The sequence below is a fragment of the Thermobia domestica genome, chromosome 8, assembly GCF_964235325.1.
Source record: "Thermobia domestica chromosome 8, izTheDome1.hap1.1, whole genome shotgun sequence".
Taxonomy (NCBI): Eukaryota; Metazoa; Arthropoda; class Insecta; order Zygentoma; family Lepismatidae; genus Thermobia; species Thermobia domestica.
The window spans coordinates 297,551,134-297,578,072 of NC_137461.1; the positions used below are offsets into that span (position 1 = coordinate 297,551,134).

A 26,939-nucleotide genomic window follows, 5' to 3' on the forward strand; every position below is an offset into this window, starting at 1 on the left:
AAATCGATATTAACCTTCCTATCACTTCCGCATAATAATAATAATAGTCAAGACGTCTCCCAACTATTTTCTTTTGTCATTAATCGTTATAAAATTTAAATTACCTCGCATGCAGATAATTAAATTTTAATACATTATCACATTCGGTATTATTATTCTAAATCTATATATTGGCTCATTTTCTGTTCTTGGTAGCTAACCAGCAACAAAACAATTTTTGCCATAGTCTATATCCGTGTATCTTTTATCTCATAATCATATAAGTATAACTTAAATTACTTAACTTTACTACATAACGTACGCAACGTCCAGTGTATCTATGTTATCCTTATAAATCCATTATATTAAATGCCATTTGGCCTAAGCTTTGAAACGATCACTGTAAATCTAGTATCTTAACGTATATATATGTTTATCGTCTCGAAATTGTTCTTATCTTTATTTAGGGCAACTTTAGATCGGTAATACCTGCATCTTTTTCTTCCCTAAACTTATTTCTTCTTTCTCTCATTTTTTTTTCTTTCTTACTATATATTCTCTATAACCTCATTTATGCTTTATTTTCACTTCCTAGCATATATATACTTATTTCTCTATATTTATATTTCATCTATTTTCTATACTATTCCTCGTATGTATTTTCTATATTCTTCTCTATATTCATATTTCTTTTCTATAATATATACACTATTTGTCTAACTTAGGTATTATTAAAGTCACATCCATACTTATTTTTTAATAGTCACAATATTATTCTCTATCTTTATGCTATCACTTTTCTATTTATCTATTATTCTACGGCTCTCTTTCTCTTACTATCCTGATTATACATAATTCTCTCTTTCATCTCTCGTCTCAATCTTTATGAAAATAAGCGTTAATGACTCGCTACTTATTACTTCTAGGCCTGAAACTAACCTAGTCTTCTACTAGATCCGCCAGCCTCTCTTCTATTATTTACTGAAATTACTTAAAATTACTTCTCTTGTTACTTCTTACTTCTTTCATTCTCAATTACATACTTAATTCTTTAACTCTTAATTTCGTACTCTTAGGATTTTATTCTAAATAGACTGGATTCACCCCAAAAAGAATTTGTCACCGCTTCGCAAATGATAAACGAGGCATCCTCCTTGTCTCTTCTAACTCTATCATCGAAGACTTATGTGATTCTCTAAATAAAATATCCTCATTGACGTTTTGGAAAGACCCACTTTTAACTCAACGAGAATGTGATTTCCCGTCTACTTAGTATTTTATCCTCCAAGAAATTCGCCTAAATTTTAATGTTCATGTACTAATTAAGTCATTATGTAATTTTAATTTTTAATTTTCTTACCAGCTACAGCCATTAACCACTAATTTTCATCATGCATTTTGTCTAGTCTTTGCCTTCTCCTTTTACTCTAGATATTCTTATTCCCTATATTTTCATTTATAGATAGCATTATTCATTATATTTCCATTCTTCTTTAACGTCATATTTCGTATCCCTTGTTTATTCCTTAATCATTTTATCTCACAACTAGACTTATTTCTCCTACTCCTTCTTACTCCTTATGTTTACTTAATCACTTTATCTTTTAGTTCTGTATTTTTATTCAGTACTCAATTTATCTCACTAATTAAACATTTCGATTTATTTATTTACTATACTTAACTAAATCTTTCTAACTTCCTAATATTATTACATAATTCTATTATTATTCTAGCCTAACCTATAATATCATAATAATAATACAACATTAACTTAGTTCTAAAATAATTATAACTATACTTATAACTATATTTATATATAATAACTCTTTACTATAATACCCATTAACTTATTTCCGCTAATAATTCTAAGCCTAATTATTTACATATAATTACACAACTGATTATTCAATTTACTGGAACATCTTAGAGTTTCTTTTAATGAATAAGTCAGCAAAAGCTGCTAAATCTAATAACAAACTGTCATTAGCTATAATGAATTGGGCCTCCTTCTCATATTGAGCTACCGTAGGAAGTAACTCGGCAATTTGAATCGCTTGAGAGCACTCAAAACGAAACCTAAATCTATCAAGCCACTGATTCACTCTCATTTGATCTTTACTTGCTTTGAATACAGCACAAATCTTATATTTGTACCCTTCTGTTTTTATGACGAAAAAGATTGCCCCACGTAATGTAATACATGTTTCGGAAATATTTGATATCGTCGCAAGCACATGTCGTCTGAAACCCAGTTCTAAGAGATCATCCATGCTAAAATCCTTTTCCGTAAACTGTACTACATAATAATTTCTATATACTCTATCTAGTATATTTTCTTTGATTTTACTCTCAGTTTTTACTCCAAATGTTGGACTGTATCCGACAAAGTGTCGCAATACTCACTGATCCAGATAATAGTACCGTGCGTTCGTAAACATGGTTGCAGGTTTCCCATTATCTTTCATCACAGGGTAATGAACCCTATGATTGTTTATTAACGATAACATATTTTACCAATATATCCAACTTAATTTCTAAAACAAATATCTGCAAGGGTGGGCGGGTGGGTTTTAAATTTCTTTAGAATTTAAACACTTTAATCTTAGCTATTAAATCTTATATTAGGGATCTCCACCTTAAAATGTCACCACCATAACAATGGTGATTAATTTAAATTATTTGGAACTAATTATACACGCACCGTGACAATCTAGACTGGAATGCGATAATGATCATATCTCCACCAAATAACCTACGATAAAAATTTATAATGTAGGATTTACGCTTAACGTGCGAGAGGTAATAAATTACTTATGTATTAACTGGAATCGAACCTAAGCATCTGCTCCATGATAACCTTAATAATGGCTTCTAAATACCCCTGGGATCGGTACAAGGCTTGAGCCTTTCAGCATACTCTACCATGACAACCTCGCTGCATCGTGCCTTAAATCTGGGGATAAATTGCTTACTAATGCAAGAAGGTTGCTTCCGTCCATTATCCGAAATGGACAGGTATTAAACCAATTTTACTGTACGTTTCGCGAGAGGTTAATTTAAATGACAAACATCAAATTAATTTAAATAATTAATGTATTCTGATTAATTTAGTAATGTGTAAAGTGTGATGTTAAAGATATATACGACATAACACTCTCAGATTTTAGTACTCAAAAACCTCAGAGAATTTAGACATAGGCAACAACATAGCTGATGACATACCTGGAACTGCTCGTAGACTGGAACATGGACAATGGTTGGTTTGTTGACTATTGTCCAACTATAAGCCAACAACAGGAGACCGTCTGGTCTCGATCCTAAGACCGAGGTTCCACACACCTCGTCGACCTCTTCTCTCTCGACTATAATCGCTTGAGTACTTCCACTCAACTTCCCTCACAATTCAACAAAGATTTGGTTTTTATTGTCATGTTCCAGACGATGGAATTCGTCTGCTCATCTCTGGATTGACGTCAGATGCCTTAGCTATTGGAAAACTTTCGTTTCTCCATTGTCATGCCATGTCCAAAATTCTCAGACAGTTTATTTCTGCCAATCTGCATATTATGTCATATCCTAAATTGTGTATTTTGTTAACAAGCTGAATTTACAAATATCTTACTTCATTTTAAAGCTTACACGCTCTTTTCTCAATTCTTTTCTTTACAACATAATGCAAACACTGTGTCTAGGCAATGTCACATAAACAATAACAAAACCATGTGTAATATCTTACTACATGTTAGTGTTTACATTTTCCCTTATTCTTTATGTAACCAAAACTTGACTTTATTTCAATACAATTTTAAATCAGATTATTCTTAGATAATTAACAATAAACGATAATGATAATAATTGATTATTGAGTGCATCCACAATATATTAATATATTAATATATATATAATTTTTTAACTTCTTACAAAGAAAAATAAGTAGTTTTTTTTATAAAAAAGATACACAAATAACTATCTAAATTGCATGTAGTATTATTACTTCAAAATATCACACACCCTCGTTTTCAAACAAAAAATAAAACATGAGAGAAATACATTTATATGACAATCTTAAAAGCTGCACATCAAGAGCTTAGTTTAGGGTGGTCCTGTACATTCTTGAATTTTTTACGTTTTAAATTTTATATACATATGAATATTCGAACTATTTTTTCATTCATTGATCACATACTTAATAATGTTACCATCTATCAGGTCCTTGGAATCTACAAAATCGGTAAAATTCTGAATTCTATAGGTATAATTCACAGACTGTTCCTTAAGCTTGTTCAGAATCGGAAAAGTACCAAATTTTCTGTTAATGGATCATATGCGTAATAGACTGTTCGTCTGATCGTGCGGTTTCCTAGACTTATAACCACCATCACGGTTTACCAAGCCCTGAAGGTTTCTGAACTTTTAACGACAGGAATTCAATATATCATTACGAAACTTAAAAAAAAAAAAAAAAAAAAAAAATCCTATGGAATACATTTAAGAAGAGTGGAAAGAATCAATTACTTTTCCAATTCACTAGAAAGGCGACAAAACTGAATATAATAATTATCGAGGCATTTTACTTAACATTCTATTAACAAGATTGATTCCATATGCAGATTGGAGATTATCAGTGTGGATTTAGGAAAATCGATCAACTATCGACCAGATATTTACTATTCGATAAATGCTCGAAAAGAAATGGGAATATATTACCCAGTACATCAGCTGTTTATTGGTTTCAAAAAGGCTTTCGACTTGGATAGGAGGGAAATATTGTACAACATTCTTACAGAATTCGGAATACCGAAAAATCTAGTTAGATTAATTAAAATGTGTTTAAATGAATCTCAAAGTAAAGTCCGAGCAGAAAAATTCTTGTCCATGAGCTTCCACGTCGAGAATGGCCTGAAACAAGAAGATGCGTTATCGCCATTATTGTTCAGCTTTGTTCCGGAGTACGCTATTAGGAAAATTAAAGATAGCAACCAGGCCCTAGAGCTGAATTGTATTCACCAGGTTACGGCGTATGCTGATGATGTAAATTTGGGATGATAGGAGAACAATAAAAAGAAATGCAGAGTCCTTATTAAACGCTTAGGTTTAGAAATAAATGCAGAGAAAAACTAAATACATGGAAGTTCACTGAGATAGTAATATGGCAAATTATGGATGCGTTAAAATATCAAATATTACTTTCGACAAAGTGGATACTTTCAAATATCTGGGATCAATAACACCAGACCAAAATCATATTCACAAAGAAATTAAATGTCGACTAAAATCAGGAAATTCATGTTATTCAGTTCAAAGTATTTTGTCGTCGCGAATTCTGTCGAGGAATTTAAAGCTTAAAGTTATAAAACGATAATCATGCCTGTTGTGTTTTATGGTTATAAAACATGGTCGCTTGAGGGAAGAACGCAGACTGAAAGTATTTGAAAATAAAATCCTGAGATGAATATTCGGATCCAAGAGGAACGGGAATGAGGGAAACTTCATAACGAAAAACTGCATAATTTATACGGTTTACCAAACATCGTTACGGTCATCAAGTATAGGAGGCTCAGGTAGGCAGGTCATGCAGTCAGAATGGAAGAAGGTAGGAACTCTTTCAAAGATTTAACTGGAAATCCAATCGGAAAACGTCCATTAGGCGCAGATGGGAGGATACTATTAAAATGGATCTCGCAGAAATAGGAATACAAAGTAAAGACTGTATCCAGTTGGCTAAGGATTAAAGTCAGTGGAGAGCTTTTGTGAACGGGGCAATGGACCTTCGGATTCCATAGGCCATAGAGAGAGAGAGAGAATATATTTAAGTTAAGCACAACTGCACAACAACCATGAGTGAGTGGTTAGCTTTTGCGCTTCTATCGATAAGTCCGGGATTCAACCCTGCATTCGACGATTCTGACAAAAGTTTTTGTTGATTGTATCTGTGAATGTAGAGATAATGCGTGTACTGTGAGTTCTGGCCAACTTCCTTTCTTATCATTTTTAAATTGTTGTTATTACTAATTACTATCAGTGACGGATTTGCGAAGGAGGTTAGGGTGGGGATGTTTTACAGGTGAAGTTCGTACCCCGGAATTACAGAATTTCTAAAACAAACGAAATATTTGTTATGCCTTTACTCATAAACTTTCAGCTCTTCTCAAATAAAAATGAGGTATTTTTAGAAAAACTAAACATTAATAAGAAAAACCCCTCCCAAAATACTTTTCTAAATCCCTCACTGATTGTCAGTATTAAATGGTCTTCAAGTTTGTATCCGGAAGCTTGTTGCTGAATATACAAACAAAACGAAATATTAGTTATGCTTATACTCATAAACTCCCTAATAAAAATTAGGAAATTTTAGAAAAAAAAAACATTGAGGAGAGAAACACCTCTCAAAATACTTTTCTGAATCCGGTTATGATTATTTGTATAAAATGGTATTCAAGTTTGTATCTGGAAGATTATTGCTAAATCATTGCACAGCTACAGTATAACAAGAATGTGGAAGTACGCTTTGACAGATATACTGACAAACGTACTCTCTGACGGATACATTGAAAAACAAAATTTAACTTACGTGCTAGAAGCTGGAGTAGGCCTACTAATCTCTAGGAAATGAAACACAGATGACTAAAAAGAAATGACGTAGAAAAGAAAAAATGTCGATAACTCAGAAGTTAAAATAAAGTTAAATATCTTCTACAGCTGCCCTCAAATACTACGTACTCTATGTTTACTTTAATTTATAAAATATGTGTTCCATCCATCATGATGCTGAATTCCAGAGCGAAATACAGCATTTAGTTCATGAAATATTATTTAACTTTAGAGTATACGATAAGAAAGCTATTTAAATAGAAAAATCATGAAAATGAAAAATCCAAAATTTCCAAAATTCTCGTATTTTTCCCAAAAAAGCCGGCTTTTTATGTGCAAAAAATTATCGATTCAAAAAAGCCGGCTTTTTTGCATCTCTATGTAGGAATATATGTTTTACCGAATATTTTCTAATAACTCCCTTTTGACACTATTTGCGCCCGTGAGCTCGTCACTTCTATGTGTCAACATGTGTTTTGTCGAACTATAACTATCAGTAAATCCTCTTCCATACTCTTGGGACATTTTGACTTTTTTCACCTATATGTATTAACATGTGTTGCCAAATTTGAACTTATTAACATGTGTGAGCTCATTAACTCAATAATTTACATATGATACGGTATGCATATATAGGCTACTAACGTTTTCATCAGCTCTCGTTTTATCCATAAAACTGGTAATGCTACTAGATGAACATTCTTCATAGATGGGGGAACTCTTCATATCTGAAACCGCATCAAAGTTTTATCAGCCACCCTCGTTACTAAAGAGTCATCAATGCTTTTATTGTTGCTACAACCTGACGTAGGTTGTTCACTTCCATTCACTTGTTCTGTCCCAATTTTTTGCCAACAATCAAAGAAATTTTTCCCTTGTAAACCGTTAAAAATTGTTTTCTTTAGACTTTCAGGACACTTAAAACATTTACTCACATGATCTGACATTTCATTTACATTTTCGTGTATAGTATTTACCACAATACTTGCAGTTTACTGATTTGTCACTTCGTACATAATACGCGCTCCAAATATTACTTTTATTTCTACCCAGTTTCAGTTTTTTCTCTTCATGAATAATATAAATCTTAGGAAATTCAACTAAGATAAGAGGCATGTCTACTCTCAACAAGTCTCAAATCAATACCAGTACTGAACTTAATTACAAAAAGGAATTGTTCCAAGCAATGTTACAAGATATAAATTATGTTTCCAGTTTCAGGGTTGCATCTTTCTTTAAACACGTTTGTATCTGGAAGATTTTATTCTGCTATTTTTTATGTATTCTTATTAGGTAATCTTGCAGTTTGTAATAAATACCCATTTGGGTAGGTAAATAAAATTTCGGTATTTACCCATTTTTTATTTATCTACCCAGTGGGTAAATACCCAAGTCCCACCCCTAGTGCTGCCAAACTTCCAGATTGAGTCCTTTTGCACATTCTTGGGACGTGTGGGGGATTTTTACCAGTATGTATTAACATGTGCTGAAAAATTTCCAGGTTGTGTAAATCTTTTGGCACCCTGCGGTTTTACACCTGTATGTATTAACATGAGCCTTGCCAAACTTGAACTGCTAGAAAACGTCTTTCCACACTGCTGGCATAAGTGGAGTTTTACACCCGTTTAGATTAACATGAGTTTTGGCAAATCTCCACGTCGATTAAATTCCTTTCTGCATTCTTGGCACCTGTGGGATTTACACCGATATGTATTAACATGTAACTTGCAAAACTTGAACCTTTACTAAACCAATTGCGACACTGTTGGCATGTGTCGGGTTTTGCACCTGTATGTATTCAAAGATGTCTTGCCCAATTTCCACGTTGAGAAAATCACTTAGCACATTCTTGGCACACGTGAGGTTTTTCATTCTTATATATAAACATGTATACTGCTAAATTTCCACGTCCGGTAAATCCCTCTCCGCACTCTTGTCACGTGTGGGAGTTTTCGCCCGTATGTATTAACATGTGTGTTGCCAAGTTTCTACGTTCAGAAAATCCTTTTCTATATTATTGGCACGTGTGGTAGTTCTTGCCCGTATGTATTAACATGTGTGTTGCCAAGTTTCTACGTTGAGAAAATCCCTTTCCACATTCTTGGCACATGTGGGAATTTTCACCCTATGCGCTAACACGTGTCTCGTCAAATTTCGCGTCCAGTAAATCCCTGTCCGCATTCTAGGCACCATTCGGTTTCTCACACATATGTATTAATATATGTTTTGTCAAATTTAAACGTCCAGTAAATCCCCTTCCGCATTGTTGACACCTGTGGTTTTTTCACCCGTATGTATTAACATATGTCTTGCCAAACTTCCACGTTGAGAAAATCCCTTTCCACATTCCTGGCACGTGTGGGATTTTTCACCCGTATGTATTAACATGTGTGTTGCCAAATTTCCACGTTGAGAAAATCCCTTTCCACATTCTTGGCACGTGTGGGGTTTTTCACCTGTATGTATTAACATATGTCCTGCCAAGTTTGCACGTCTATTAAATCTCTTTCCGCATTCTTGGCAGGTGTGGGGTTTTTGACCCGTATGTATTAACATATGTTCTGCCAAATTCCCACGTCTAATAAATCTCTTTCCGCATACTTTACAGGTGAGGGGTTTTTCTCCGGAATGTATTAACATATGTTCTGCCAAACTTCCGCGTTGAGAAAATCCCTTTCCACATTCTTGGCACGTGTGGGGTTTTTGACCCGTATGTATTAACATATGTGCTGCCAAATTTCCACGACTAATAAATCTCTTTCCGCATACTTCACAGGTGAGGGGTTTTTCACCCGTATGTATTAACATGTGTGTTGCCAAATTTCCACGTCTATTAAATCCCTTTCCGCATTCTTGGCACGTGTGGGGTTTTTCACCCTTATGTATTAACATATGTCCTGCCAAACTTCCACGTTGAGAAAATCCCTTTCCACATTCCTGGCACGTGTGGGATTTTTCACCCGTATGTATTAACATGTGTGATGCCAAATTTCCAGGTCTTTTAAATCCCTCTCCACATTCTTGGCACGTGTGGGGTTTTTCACCCGTATGTATTAACATGTGTGATGCCAAATTTCCAGGTCTTTTAAATCCCTTTCCACATTCTTGGCACGTGTGGGGTTTCTCAGCCGTATGTATTAACATATGTCCTGCCAAAAGTCCACGTTTATTAAATCCCTTTCCACATTCTTGGCACGTGTGGGGTTTTTCACCCGTATGTATAAACATGTGTGTTGATAATTGTGCACGATGATAAAATCCCTTTCCACATTCTTGGCACGTGTGGGATTTTTTACTCGCATGTGTTAACATGTGTGTCGCCAAATTTCCGCGTTGAGAAAATCCCCTTCCACATTCCTTGCACGTGTGGGGTTTTTCATCCTTATGTATCAACATGTGTGCTTTGAAACATCCAGACTGAGTAAATCCCTCTGCACACTCTTGGCATCTGTGCGGTTTTTCGCCCGTATGTATTAACATTTGTCTTGCCAACTTTCCACGATGAGTAAATCTGCTTCCACACTCTTCACACGTATGAGTTCTCTCACCAGTATGTATTACCATGTGTGCAGCCGAATTTGAACGATTAATACATTCCTTTTTGCAGTCTTGGCACGTACAAGAATTTTCTGCTGTATGTATTAACGCTTGTGTTGGCAAAAGTGATCGAGAGATTCTTTTGCAAACTTCCTTGTTAGTACGGGGTACCTTACCAAAATGAGAAATATTATCCATTGGTGTAATGAACGTGTGTGCTCTTCTGGAAGGAGTATGTTTACGGAATCTGCAAAAAAAATTGAATAAACACGAAATGGAAATATATAAGATGAAACACCACAAAAATGCAAGCGTTGGTATATAAAGTGCAGCACTAATAGGAATATATTTAGTTTGTATTACACTTCTTTTGCATCTAAAATATGAGAGGTTCCCAAGTAGTGATGGGTAATATTCCGGAAATTTTTGTACAATCACAAAGAAAATTGAATTATATTAGTATATTATGATTTCATAGGATAATTCGTTTCTTATCACCGTTAATTAGTACTGTTATGTCCAGATGATTTTTCAAAATTTATATTCTGAACGGCATTATGTTATTATATTTAGAGAATACCCATAAATGTATATTTACTTACAATATGTTCTATGCAAGTAAATATGTGGAAAAAATGGTATAGTACTTCCACATATTTTTACACCGCTAAACAGTTTAAATTTATACGTAAGTGGATTTTCTAAAGTTGATTCTAATATTGTTATTATAAATATATTAAATTTTTATATGTTATAAACAAATTAGGTTGGGTAACTATCAGAAGACACATGTTTCACCATGTCTCAGAAGACATACTTGCGCATACATTCTAATAAAAGTCCAATTGAGCAAAGCAATATATATATTTAAAGATTATATATTTGTGCATAATCTTAAAATATATACACAAATATATGATCTTAAAATATATATACATATATACTGCTTTAGTCAGTTGGCGTCTTATTAGTAATCTTGAATTTTCCGAAGCTAGAATGAATAATTTACAAGTTGCGCATACATTCTTATGTTCACAATATTTGCAAGATACTGACCTAGTGTTATAATTTAGCACCTAACATTGAAACACACGACCTTTCTTGCTACCTATTTCTTGAAATTTCATGCGTTATTTCACATGTAAGAGACGTCGAGTCAGAGAGAGGAGACACCGACATCTATTACTAACGATGTTTCGGGGTGTATTAATTGTACTTCATCTTTGTTTCTAAATAATTTATACATTACTTTACAAACTTGTTCCTTTTTATCATTTCTAAATTTGTACTTTGCTCCTCTTTAGTGCAAATAGAAATGGTAATTAAAATATCATATTAGGTATTTATAGTACGGTCAAAAGTTTTTTTTAAATCTCCAAATTTTTAAAACCTAGAATAATAATAAATGAAAATAAAGTAATTAGACACATGGTTCTTCTAATTTGGAAGATAAAGTAATGAAAATAAATTCCTTCCCGGGAATTTATATGCCAGGGAAAAAAGAGGGAATATTCCCATTTTTTATTTTCCTTCCCACCGGGAATATTCCCACTGCCCATCACTATTCCCAAGCACTCGTACATATTTCGTGATGAACTGAAATCTCATACTATGGAACTATTACATGATATGTCGAAGAAATACGGAATTTACAACAATCGAGTGTTTTCCGTAGCACTTATATTCTCCACAGACGAGAATCCATTGTGTTTACATTTAAAAGTTAGAAATCAGATTAACTCAAGTACGCACCAAGGTGCATATGTTACAGTATGGAATGAACATGATTTTATAGGTGAAAATGGACGTAGGAAGTCAATTAATATATTTATAAATAACATTGTTAATTTAAGTGATAGAAACTTTAGTCAATGCGAGAACTTGTTGCAATTACAACTACCAGAGACAGTTACTATAATCACAAGGGAACAAAGGAAGGCTATAACAACTTTTAAAATTTTGCAGTGTAACATAAACTGCAGGTATTTTTGTACCCTCGGATTGTTTTCATATATTTGATTTTACTATTCTCAGACTGTTCTGATATATTAAAATTTTAATCCACATTACGATCTTCAGGGCCATTGAAATATATCTACGTGGTTAAATGTGATACAATATTAGGTGCTTTCTCGAAATAAAACCTTTCGAGAAACGTCGAGTTTCCAATTCCTCGTAACTTTTCACCTATTTATAAGAAATGTAATTAGGAATATAAAATTCGGCGCTAGGATAATGAGCAAATATAGTGCCCCGTTCGTCTCCTTTGTGTTATTACTGTTACAAGCATTTCGAATTTCATAGGTTTTTAAGCTGTAACGTCTTCATCTTGCACACCGGAAAAACACTCTGCTATTCTACAATCCGGTTAGCACCTAGAATTTAAATTTGTAATATACTCATGACGACATTGAACGAAAACAAAATTCTATACTTGGTTTTCAATACTACTATCGCAGGGTATGTCAAACAACGTCTCTCGGGTATTATTTGCATTGCGAAAAAGTTCAGTGCTTATTGTTTATTACTTTAAAGTTTAAAGAACGTGTCAAGATAAATGATCCACTGTTTATTTAAAAAATGAAAGAAACGTGTTATAATTTACATTATAAAGGGAAGGTGGTTGAATTTTTTGAAATGAATTTTATAATATATTGGATGTCTAACTTCACCTCAGTTTTTATCATCTTCCTTTCATTGAAATGGGTATGATAAGAACAGAATTAGAAATGTTCGTCAAAAATTATCATCTCACGAGTCACTCTTCTTAGAGAGAGATGACTTAGTACGCATGCTTATCATTCAAAATTAACTGCGTCGTGCACTAGTGTTTTGGGAAATACTGTATTCCCAAGAAAAGGTAAAAGATCTGTGTATTACTTCTCAGTATGTAAATTTCAAATCCAGCTTCTTTCATTAGGTCAGGAAACGAGCAAATCGTTTGAAATTAAATTTTATACTGAAGTTATTACTGCCTCGGACTGCAATGAGGATCCTATGAGTAGTCGAACTTATGTAAATTGTAGGCCGAAACTAGGATATATGACAAGTGGATTATGTCAGGATGGTGAAATTTGCTACATAAAATCTTTACTAAAAACCAGTAGGCAAATGATCTACGCTTTAAGGGTTGAAAGCGGGCTATTTGTATAGTTTTCAGTTATATATCAAATTATCGTTTTGTAGTACAATATAAAATTATTATCTTATATACAGACTCTATCACGTCATCTAATATAGTTTAGTGGCCACAGTTTTGCCAGCACAGAAGGAATTCTAGGAAAACTAGGTTTTCAAGTGGATGTTGCGTCTTAAACCCATATATCTCCGATAAATGTACCGCAGATACAAGAAAAGAGCAACTTAGATGAATTAGCAGAGAAAATAGAAGATAGAACAAAATTAGCAATTACAAACTCAACAAAAGGAAAAAAGACAACCAAACGATTACAGAGTAAAACTGAAACCTTCCGGACCAGTGAAATAGAAGACGTGAAAAGAAAAACACGTAAAGCTAGGAAACTTCAACATATAACAGAAAGTAATTTAAGACGAAACAGATTATAGATTATAGAGTTTAAAAAATACTAAAATAAAATGATAGAATCAAAGAAAAACAGCTGGAAAACACATTAAAATTAATTTAAATCTAGATCCCTGGGGTGAACTCTACAATTATAAGTAAAACACCTACCACACTCTAAACTCTGAAAAGAACAAATGGTACATATACAAATAATGGGGAAGAAACAATAGACTATCTAATAAGTGAAAAAGGAAAATCTCAGTCCGACTCCGACCCATGTTAAAAAATGCGTTTGCTATAAAGAAGCCTTCATTCTTCTCAAGAAATATAGTCTCTGTTTCCACGCCTACGATCCATTTTTCACTCAAAACGAGTTGATAACAGAAAGTCGACCCAAGTGCTAATCATGTTCAAAAATTCATTTCAAACGTTTCAAATGTTTCAAATGTTTCATAAATCTGGACATTTTATGAATATAAAATATAAAATAGAAATATGACCTCTGACACCTTTATAAGTTTAAATACACCTTTATTTATACCTTAAAATGAAAATATAATTGTAATGAAAATGTTCAGACAAATTAGACGAAATTCCTTCACCCCACCATTTTCAAACGATTTCGGATCCTGGGTTGAAATGAACTAATTTATGGTTTCATTAGTAATACTCACATATTCAATAATTCTATTGCTGAAGGATACAGTGTTCGATTGCCTATTTATAAACATGTTATGCTGATTGCAGCAGTAATAAAAAAAGAAATCTACCTATAAAATATATCATAAGTAAGAGTATACTCTGAAGTCGAAGGAAAAAAAACACATCAACATTCTTATTTCGAGAATAGCCCACGAAATAAAATTTGAGTTTTATGTTCCACGATTATGCCGGTTAGGCTAAAGGAGACGATGATGATGAAAGAATGAATGAAATGGGGCGGAATTAATAGTGGGAGAAAACCCACGCATACGGTGCTTGTCCACCACAAAGTTCAGTTGGCGGGGGCTAAAATCAAAGCCGGCTCCCTACACACCAAAAGTGAACGCTCTACCACTGAGCCACCGCGCCTCCCAAAAAAGTCAGTTCAATAATAATAATAATAATAATAATAATAATAATAATAATAATAATAATAATAATAATTATAAGTAAAGTGGAAGCTCTCCAAGAATTGATTTTGCAAATCTATGGCTCGAAATCATTGGTCGAAGTTAAGTCAAACTTTAACCTTATACTTGCAGTAGACATTTGCATAGAGGCCGGTCCGTATGTTGCGCTTCGCCCCCTCTCCTAAGTTCTCTTTCGCATTTGACCCTCGACATCTGCCACCTTACCAATCTCTATATAGATAAATTTCAACAGTTCAAACAGTTATTCTGGTCATTTTAGAGACACTCTCGGTAGTTTCAATATTAAAACTATTGCGTACAGTCGAAAATTCGAAACGAATTTCTTGTATTATTAAACTAACTCTGTTGTAAAACTCAAATTAATCATTCTCTGTAAATTTACTTAAAAAATGAATTTGCAACAATTCAAATTTTTCTTTACAGGATACAAAGTGAAAATCCAGTAAAATTTGTACAAAAACGAAGATATTTATAAAATAAGCTTTTCTATATGATTATTTCGTATTGTTAAAATTTTGTTCATCGACGGGGAGAGGAGAGCGCTAAACGCTTTTGAGCCTAGGGGCGGCAAAACAATAAATACGGCCCTGGTCGAACACTAAAATTAAATCAATCATAGTCCGACTAATATTACATAAATGGTATAAGGTATATCTGTTTTGGATAAAATATAGATGAAATATAGCTTTAGGAACACACGTGAGCTAGTTGCATCCTCCTAAGTTGTTCCGCTCTCTGAACAACGATTAAGGATTATATGAAAATGAATTAAGTGGTCGAGGACAGCACATTTACTCTAGTAATACAAAACATTTATTTATGGCTGTTCTGCGTAGTTATATCTATACAAAAACAATTACTTGCTAACTATATGAATTTCATTTCCAAGTAAATAGTCGGTGTATATGAAATTCTATATACTTATCAAGATGTAATAATGTCTCTCAAATACTCGCTCAGAAAATATGTAAATTCTATTTTCTATTTGGATCAGGCAGGAGTGCCCACAGGCTGCTTTTAGGGCGTTGGTTGCACCTGTTAGACTTTTTTTCGGGGGGAGAGCATATTTTCTTTAAAAATGACAGAATCACACTTTTAATTATACTATAATTTTCCTTTTAAGAACGGCAACTGTCAAGGTGAATGAATGTATTCTTTGGGGCGTGAAAGGATAAAATTTTGACGGAAGGTGGAAGAAAATACTGTATAGAATGATCCTGTTTAGAAAGAATGGACACGGGCTACTAAGTGATGCAGTCTGCATGCATTCGACATGCAAACCAGTGTGGAAACTCATTGGGGAGGGGGAATCTAGCTAAGAATTTAAGCACTCTGTTTTGGGGGCGAACAGTATATTCGGGGGAAAAATGCGCCCAAGTAGTTGGAGAGATGGGCTCGCCTCGGCCGAGGGCAGGGGAGGGCTGCTATTCTTATGTCGTTAACATCTAGCCCAAGATTCAAGATTCCACTCCCCTCTAGAAAATTCGTAAATAAAACCCTGACTTAGTCTACAAAATTCCTATTAAACAACGGCAAGCGAAATCACAAGAGCAACTTATAATTAAGGGGACAAAGGAAAATATTCAAACCAGTTTTGCCGGTAATGTATCATTAAAAATGTAGGTAAATACAAAAAAAATAATTTAATAGGTTATTTTATGATACTAAATTATGAATGTTCTTGACCGGATTTCGAGGCCAAATACTCCAGTGTGCCTGACAAAACATCAAGACATTCCATGATTATCTTCTATTTGCTTCTAAGAAATACCTGATGACAAAGACACTAAAACTTCTATTCCACGTTGGCCAATGAAAAAAAAAAGGCCGGGGACCAAAGATAGTCCCTGCTTCCCTATGGTCGTTTAACAGCAGGTGTTATCTTCAGATAGGGAAAAAGAAGCTTTTGTGTACAGAAGAAAAAGTTTACAGTGTTTTCGAATTACAATATAGTTCTCTCTGCTATTGGAAGAACCAGGTGTCTACTTTGCTCCAACCTCACTCAACCTCACGCTCACAAACCCATTTCGACCTCACGCTCACCTCACCAGTCTGACCTCATGCTCACATCAACAGCCTGACCTCACGCTCACATCACCAGTCTGACCGCACGCTCATATCATTCTAACCTTACGCTCACTCAATCTCACGCTCACATAACCAGTCTGATCTCACGCTCACTTCGTGAGGTTGAAGTCGAGCGAGCGTGAGTTCGGAACTCGTGAGCGCCGACCTCATGAGTTTGGACATCTTTGGTCGTTTCCGCTTATTTTTGCTTTCATTCTTGACTTAGAATTATGGTATTGTGTACCTCTTCATAGCTACTTTGCTACCGCTAATGCTTTCCATGCGTGTGTTCCAGGTTCAATGATCAGTGGTATGTCATACCTGGGATAAAACCCTAATAGTAACCCATATTTCACTATCAGCAACAGACTTTGTTTCATATAGCCTTAGTACAGTATATACAATTAAAATATAATAAATTAACTTCAGTACTATATAGTAGTTAATTTCCTTCCTTTGTTCAATAGCTCCTAACGGATAACGCAGCACGAGTGTATTTAATCGTACTGAAATTGAAATTTTCAATTTATAATTTATTATCCAATATATTCTGCTTTGACTGTCATTTTAAAAACATAATATAACGTTGATTATCTTAACAAATAGGGTAAATTATTACCACAATATATTTTGTTTCAAATTGATGAAATGCTTTATAACACGAACTTCCTGAACCTTGTAGTGGGAGCTACGGCACTCATCTTTGCTATATGTGGTCTCGGGTTGGATCACCAAACAAGTTAATTCAAAGTCCGATGTTTGGCATAGTTCACGTCTCACTTTAAATACATTCTGCTTTTTATACAAGTTCATAAGTTCGCAATGCATTACGTAAGCATACAAACATAGATTAAGCTTATTCCTGAGCTCTCAGTGGTGTATGTGACCTTTACTCGAGAAAACTAATTACGTTGGAATTTTATATTGACTGAAATCCAGTCACTTGCGAAACATGGACATACATATTATATAAGTATATACGTAATAATATGTGTATCTTTTTTCGAGTTATCTATGTCTATTTTCTCTCACTCGCCAGGACAAGTGATTCTTAACTTTCTGTCGGATTTGTTTTGTATTAATTTTCGGAATTCTGCTGGAACATGAAGGATTGAATAATCAAAAACACTTTTTTTTTTCGTTGTACGACTTTCGATAAATTTTGGAACGATTTTTACCCTACCTTACCCAGTAAACGTTATATACAGGACGTCTCAAAAGTCCCGTGACACAGGATAATTCTGTTATTATCAGAGTTACAACAAAATGTAAGAGGAGTATACAGTTTCCAAATATGATATTTTCAAACTAAAGTGAAGTATTTTTTTTAAATCGGGCAAGCCGTTTGTGCTGTACACTCTTTATGCGACCAATGCTAAATGAAAATGCAACGTTGACATTTACCTGAATCTACAACATAAGGAAATGAAATCACTGTCTCTTACGCTAACGTGTCGATGGCCAGCCTGCACTTCAAACATGGCCTCATTCACTTTATGTTGTAGGTCCAGGTTGCATTTTCATTTAACATTGGGCGTATAAAGAGTGTACAGCCCAAACACTTCGCCCGATTTAAAAAATAATTTCACTTTAGATTGAAAACACTGGAAATGGGTTTCCCTCTTACATTTTGTTGTAACTCTGATAATAACAGTTACCCTATATCAGGGGACTTTTGAGACACCCTGCATATATATATATATATATATATATATATATATATATATATATATATATATATATATATATATAAACTTCAGAGGTAGACTATGCTCAATCACTTTTTGGTCGAAATTGAGTTAAGAGTACTTTTTTAATACAATATGTACTTTCTACAGGTTAATAATGTAAGTCTAAAAGCATCCTACTTAGTGATGATGATGAGCGCATGCAAGGACGAGAGCAAGACCAAGACCCGGGTGATCTTGGTCTTGGTTTTGCACATCCAGTCTTAGTCTTGGTCTTGCATCGGAACCCTTGGTCTTGGTCTTGCTTGCAAGTGTTGCATTTAAGAAATCAAATGATTTTCATAGGTAAATTTTGCTTTGGATATAAGGGATAATAACTTCTATAACGCGCCAGTAGTAACGGAATTACAATATATGTTTTTAAATGTAATATAGTTTAACTTCGTGTGAGTATGGTGATAGTGTACAACATAGGCGACGACCTTTATTTCTTTTTTTTAAATGGGTGCCCACGCTTCACTACTTACAACACAAATCACAACATTAGTGATTTCTTCATATTTTTAACAGATCTAATACTCCACTGGTTCCCAAACTGGGGAGGCTGCCCGTGAGACTCATGAAAGAAAATCATGACGGCAGAGGTAACTGAAATACCATGAATTACAAAATTATTTTTACACTCTAAAGGTGTCAGTTTTTTCTTTTCAGTCACGATTAGTTAATCTTTGTAATGTACAAATTTCCAATTAAATATTCATATTTTGTTTTACTAATCCAATATGTAGTCTAAGGGGCAGAAATATAGACATTACCCAAAAGCGAAGAAAAAAATTGGAGGCTTTCGAAACGTTTGTATGGAGCAAGCAGAGGATTAGCGTGGTTGAATGGAAAACGAATGAGAAACTGTTAAAAATAGTAGCGGTAAGAGAGGAAAGAAGAATGTAGATGTAATTAAGAGGAGAATGGGGAAATGGTTGGGACATTAGCTAAGGAAGAATTGTATTATGAGGGACGTGCTAGAGGGTATGGTGGAAGGAAAGAGAGAGAGAGGGGCGAAGGAGACCAGTTGAAGAAAGGTATTAAAATAGAAATTTGCTACGTCAAGACGAAGAAACTAGCTGAGGATTACCATACATCGAAACTTCTTAGTTGCAGCAAGTGACCTGCCAATAATTGCAGAACAGCTATGATGATGATGATATGTTTAGTAGGCCAAAAAGAGACGAAATAAAATAACAATGGTTATAATGAAACCTCTTCATATTTTACAATAATTGATATCTTAATACCTGTCTGTCTATTGTGCAAACTGAATTTATTTGTACATAGATTTTCGACGTGGATTAGAACTACAAAATAACGGCATCAAACTCGAATTTATCTGAAATAACTGTACAAAATCATTCTCACTTTTGAACATGGATTATTTATTGTTGTATAAAGTTATATCGCCCAATCCTCGATGTGCCGTATATCTAAGGAGGGAAAAAGTTACACTGATCATATTTGAGTTAGATACACCTGCCTAATACCGTGTAGCACCATCTTCACACGGTGACTGCCCAGCACAGCATGGACTTCACGAGGCGCCTGAAATGTTGTTGTGGCATCTCGATCCATATTTGCTGCAACGTCTGCCACAGAGCCCGCAGGTTGGTCGGAAGAGTGTCCACAGTCCGAAGGCATTGTTCCGTAGCGTCGCAGCGAACACAGATGTGTTCGACAGGATTGAAGTCCGTGATGGCCAGGAAAGAGTTGCCAGATCAGAGAAGTGCTCATAAAACTACTCTGCTGCGATCCTAGAGCAGTGGGCCGGCGCGTTGTCCTGCTGAAAGACGAGATCACCGTTCGTATGTTGCAGCCGAGCAAATGACAGGACATGGTTATCCAGAAGGTCGCCGTAGCGTTTACTTGTGAGGAACCATGTCATACGTGTTAGGGGACAAATTTCAATCCATGCAAACCACAATCATCGGCCTGAACAGTTCCCTGCAGGCACGATGGATTCATTGCCTCATGTGGTTGGCGACGCACCACGCATTCGTACCCGACCATCGCATTTTCCAATGTGAAACGTTACTTATCTGTCCAGGCAAAAATTTCTCACATTTTCACGGTCCAGTGGCGGTGTTACTTTGTCCATGCTAGACTATGCTTCCTGTGTTGTGCGGTTAGATGGGGTACTTGCGTGCGCCGATGGATTCTTTACCCCATGCCGAGTAGGTGGTTGTGTATTTTGTGGCTCCTCACATGGCGTTGTTGTCCTGCATTGAACCTCTCCGCGATGTGACGCACTGTAGAAGGTCTATCGGCTGTTACGATGCGGGCCAGAAGGCGCTTACCCATGTCGTCGGCACTCTCCTGGCCGCGGCAGTTTGCCGGTGCGGCTGCGGTTTAAAATCAAACCATTTTCACGGTCCAGTGGCGGTGTTACTTTGTCCATGCTAGACTATGCTTCCTGTGTTGTGCGGTTAGATGGGGTACTTGCGTGCGCCGATGGATTCTTTACCCCATGCCGAGTAGGTGGTTGTGTATTTTGTGGCTCCTCACATGGCGTTGTTGTCCTGCATTGAACCTCTCCGCGATGTGACGCACTGTAGAAGGTCTATCGGCTGTTACGATGCGGGCCAGAAGGCGCTTACCCATGTAGTCGGCACTCTCCTGGCCGCGGCAGTTTGCCGGTGCGGCTGCGGTTTAAAATCAAACCAGGTACTCACGACAAGCCCTTGATTCAGTTGCCTTTGAAAGGTGTAACGCTCCCGCGCTTAAAAGTGAGAGACCATCTAATTCGTCCAACAATCTCACACCAAAAAAGAGTTCGGAATAATGAACTATTAGTGAGGACGAATCGGCCGATCACAATATAGTGGGGTGCTTTGAGTATCACAACCGTGCCCCTGTAATTCAACGCCAACCTCAATTGGAAAATCTTAAGTAAATAAAAAGGATATAACTATGTTTTTAAGATTTATATAAGCAAAATATCAATTGAAAGCCAACTGAATTCAATTCAACAATTTATTTTCTTTAGCAGTTTCACGCAAAAATTTGGTGAGAATTATTACAATAAATATCACTTCTTAAGCATACTACATATAATTTCACTCCTATTCAATTCTTTAATTAACAACAGTTTCGATACTTCATAACTACTATTCTCGCTAGATACTAACAAAATTTGTAGAATAAAATATAATTTAATTGCAACGATTAACTATTACAAAATCTCTACAACCGAGAAATATTCAATTTGATATATATATCTATAATCTGTAAGGCAATAGTCAGCTGACAAAACCAGATTCTCTTTTTTTTATTTATTTATGCAAGCCAAATTAAGGAGTAGATTGTGACGCTAATTTTCAAATCGAAAACCCAAACCAATCCAATTAATAATCCGCTAAAGATCACCACTACAAGCTATAGTGATTTAATTGGGTTCAAAAAAGATATAACCTCAGAAAATTGATCAATGCAGAATTCCAATAATTTCTAAATCTAACTAACTTCCAACAAATAGTTTCACTAAACAGCAACAAGTCTGTAAAGCTATTAAACCTGGTCGAAGCTTACACAAAAATATGATAAATTCCAAACCAACAAATTTATTTGAGTCAAGAACAAAAAAAATCCCTATTTAAAGACTAATCGGAATCAAAATAACAAAACAAATCAAAAATATAAATTCAGAGCAAACCAACTAGGACTATAAGTTCAAACAAACAAATTTATGACTAATTCAGAAGGTTAATTTAACAACACTTAAGATTATTAAATTAGAACACGAAATTACCCCCAACAACCAATAATGACGGCAACGAACTGAGTAAAATTCAACCTTAAGTAATTTAAATGAATATGCTAGCTTCAATCACCCAAACAAAATAAGCCAAAAGCACCGAACTTGTTTAATATTTTGGGCACTAACTTAAACGAAAAACCTCCAAAATATAAACTAATCTTGTAAAGATACTCAATACTGTATTAATTCAAATGGGTCGTTAATCTAAAACGAAGAAAATCATTTAGCAGACCTGATTTTTCAAATAGGACGCTAAACCAAATAGAACGAAACCATTAACAAAATAAATGAACACCTCAAAGGTACTCAAAAATTGAAGCAACGAAAATGGGACGCTGATTTTCCAACTAACCTTCAAACCAAATTAAACAAAATTATTCAAAACTGAAGCTACGAAAATGGGACGCTAAATTATTACAAATGGACCCTTTGACAAACCTGAAATAGTACTAACTTTACCAATCAAAACGTAACTTTACTGAAATAAGCAAACAATTTAAACAAAGGCAACATATCCTCAAACTAAATTAAAAAAAGAAAACAAACTACGAAAAACCCTTACTTTAATAGCGGAGAACTCAATAACATGGAGAAAGACAGACATACATAGAGAAATACAAAATATAATTATTCTCTACTTACCACAAAAATTTTAACGGCAGGCTTAGTCCACCTCTCTCATCAACGACCAGTAATTCAGGAGAAAAAAACAGCTGACTTTATATTTCCAAACAGTAACAAATTCACACAATGATTAGTCAAGTTGATTGGAAAAGTCAAAAATTCTAACTCAAATCCGAGCGATGTAATTGCGAAAATAGAAAATAATTCGATCAAAAAACGTCCCTGTTAGAATTTACACACACCCGCTCAAGCTTGCATACAACAACTCATTGACGTGGCAGACAGAGAGCACGGGTGGGATTGCTTCCGAGCTACGCAACAGCACCTCAGGCAACTTTCAATTCTTTCTAGCTTCCGGCGCTAGCAAAGCAACGCACCAGCCACGAGGAAGAGATCAATGATACAAAAGTTGACTACTGACGTAAGATTACATAATACTAAATACAAACAACTAAATTACTTTTAAATGTAACTTCTTTTCTGTTTTTTTTTCACATTTAAATTTCCCATTTTCGATTCTAAATTTCTTCTTTTTAGACTTTTTTTTTTACAAAACCGAGTTTTTTTACTTCCAATATAATTTCACATAATATAGTCCACACTAAACCAATAACTAAACGTCTCTCCATTCCAAAAACTTAATAGTTGTATAGTCCAAACAGTAGGATACCTCAAAAATCATGATACATAAATAAAAACTCTCAGAAAATATTGTGGAGACGAGTCCATGTTGTCACAAAGTCCAAGTGCCGTATTCACTTCCAAAATTGAGCCAGTAGTCTGACCCCTAATATTTGACCACGGTCCTCAGGTCCTTCGTCTTAGCCATCGCGCGCGGCACTGATACGGATATCGAGAGAGGATGCACATGGCAGCAGTACACGCGCGATGTGTTTCATTCACATACTCTGGTGTAGCCTCTGCAGGGCAGTTTCTGTAACTCTTTTCTTGTCTCTAATTCAACTGGTGATCAGTGTATATTGGTAAACAGTTATTAAATGTATGCGCTATAAGCATTCGCCCATGAAACCAAACCTGCGGTCACATGCACTGTTTTTTCTCAATGTCATGAAAATGTTATTGCAATATTAATTTTATGTGCACACATTAAAAATTTCCAACGGGTGCTGAAGCCTCGGAGCCAAGGAATGCCCATGTAGTCGGCACCTATGGTGTACGGAATTACTGATGTTCCACACTTTTCATTAGTTTTTGAAAAACACCACTAATATGTTTTGAAATGAAATCAAATATCTAGTTTAACGTCACATGGTGATACATCGACGCTAAGGTAGACAAAGATGGTAAGAAAAGAATGAAATGGTGGAATTAAAGTAGGATGAAACGGAAAAATCCCGAGAAAACTCACGCACACTGTGTTTATCCACCAAAAACGCTTACTTGGCGCAAGCTGGAATCGAAAAGGGGACCTCGTGCTGCAGAGATGAACGCTTTTCCACTTTTTCTTTAAAAAAAAAAAGGTCATTCCAACCGGAATATTGGTCTCCATGGTCATCTCATACATATTCTACTTAATCCAAACACGACAGGGATCCGCAGACAGAAAGATGGAGGACAGCTAAAATTCTGACCATGCTCACCAAAGGGGTTTGAAACCCCAGTGGATCGCGCCTCGTGATCCGAAGGCAAACGCCCGAGACCACTCGGCTATTGCCACCGGTAAACACTGAGCAACTGCGGCCATAACATGTTTTAGTTTGCTTTTCGCTTATCCGCTTCTTATAGACAACTATTATTCTTTGTATGATTTCCCAAAATCCAATCATGGGTTGTCGTAAGTAAATCAAATGATGATCAAAGTAAAATCAGACACTGAAGTTCTTATACCTACTAACAATTCATAGAATTATGCTATTAGTCGTCCACGAACAACCGATTCAGAAATCGACATACTGTAGCTATATGCTACAGTGCAGGTCGACTCGCACAGATTGCAAAAGCTACTGGCAACACATTCACTCCAGCGGCATTTTTTACTGAAGCCAAGAAATTATAGTTTGAAAAGCAGTATTATACGTCATACTTAAGGAAACAGTTTTTGGCTTCTCTTGTAAAATTACGAAATTATGACTTGGCTTAGTTTACCTCTGAGGTCCGGATATAATAAAATCATCACCATCATCATAATCAACCACTATCAATCCACTGCTGGATGAATGTCTTTCCAAGTCTTTTCTACAACTATTTATCTTGGACATTTCTTTTCCAGGTTACTCTCCAGTGGTTTGTGATTTCGACACACCTTCTTGTATGCCGACGTTTCCTAGGCTGATTTTGTCTTGTTGTATTCAGTCCAGAATTATTTCATTTTAATTTAGGAGTTTAACCTTATATTTTTTGACAGACTTTAACTACAAGGTGTCAACAAACACTGTGCTTTGGGGCTAATATGCAGGGATGTACAACTTAATGACACAGTATTAGTTGCTTCTACCTACTATCTGGAGTAGATAGGAATACATTAACACTTCTATCTCCACCAACCTACTGCGTAGGATTTTTATAGAACAACATGCGAAAGGTGAATTAATTACTTATAACTGAGACTGTTTAACTTTAGACTATTCATTTATTAAGTGATCTTTTAAAGTAAAGTTTAATAGGATGTTGTGATGTAAGATATTAGGTAAAACTACTAATTCACATTTCATATAATTGTTGGTGAATTGGTCAACGTTAGAATATCAGAGATGTATTATAACATACCTCGATGAACTGGATTCGAACTTCTGGCTACGAAGTTCGTCTTCTAACTTCCTCACAGTGGATGGATGTCCACTGGAACTGTAGTTGTTAACAGCTAATTCCCAATAGCAATTCTACTGCGAATAATCCTTGGAGACTCATCCAAATGGAACTCCGCCGACTGATCCTATAGACTTCCTGAGACTCATCCAAATTCAGTCAAACATTAGCTTTTTATCTTCGTGTTCACGATGACGAATTTGTTGTTCCTTGATTACAAATTCTGAAACTCTTACATCTCTGAGCCGAAATTGTGCTGAATCACAATTTCTGCATTTTCTCTCATTAACCAAATTCTCCAGACAGCTTATGTCTGCGAAATTCACACTTTTACCTAATTTTGATAATGTGTACATGTTGACATAAATTTCTACAACGTTTTACATTTATTTGTTTCGTATTTGTTTTTGTTATTCTTATGACACTGCAGACTCGTGTCTATTCCTTGAAGAAAACAACAAGCATCAGCAATGCGTAATATGATGATATAATATGTCTGCAACCTAATTACAACAATTTAAATTATAAACAAACATTTTACTATTTCCTTCTGAAACCAATTAATGAGATTGAATAAATTTAGATCTTAGAATCTTCCATAATTTTGGCGTACCGTGACACGCATACCGTGACACGCCCCCACTTTAAACTGAGGCATCTCCGATGACGACTAGATCTTTGAAAAAGATCGGCTTTCGGAGAACTCACTGTATATAAAATTTCAAAATTATTAATTCATGTGCAAATTACAAAATAATTCTTTTAAATTGAAAGCCAAAATTATACTGTTGAGAAAAACAAACAAAAATTAATGATTATTAATTCTCACGAATTTTCTTTTTTTTTCAAAAGTTCAATTAATTCTTTTCTACTTATAAATCCACATATGTTTGATAACAGTATACTGCATGTATCTGCCATCTGTTGTAGAAACTCAACACTACTAGAAACTTGTCTGTCGTCAACACACTAACGAATGTTTCCAACCTAAGTCCTTTCTTAGGGAAATTGAAACTGATATATTGATATTTAATTTATATATACACACACACAATAGTATATTTTTATGCACTTTCACTATGATTTTTCATCTTAAATTCACCAAAACCCTAATACACTAACAAAAACAGCATTATTGTTTCAGCAAACTTGACCCAAATTGATCAACATAGTTGGCAACTCAATGTCAACTCTGCGTCAACGCTTTTATGTTAAAGTGATGA

The 26,939-nt window shown here is 35.0% G+C and overlaps 1 protein-coding gene across 1 annotated transcript in view; it reads right to left on the reverse strand.

The window, feature by feature from the left end:
- Positions 1-2,601: 2,601 nt before the first annotated feature.
- Positions 2,602-26,939, reverse strand: part of LOC145693743 (uncharacterized) — a 66,164-nt gene continuing 41,826 nt past the window's right edge. Inside the window, exon 3 of the mRNA XM_081770040.1 lies at positions 2,602-10,354. Coding sequence (XP_081626166.1) covers positions 8,806-10,354 — 1,549 coding nt within the window. The 3' untranslated portion in view covers positions 2,602-8,805. The remainder of the gene's footprint in view (positions 10,355-26,939) is intronic.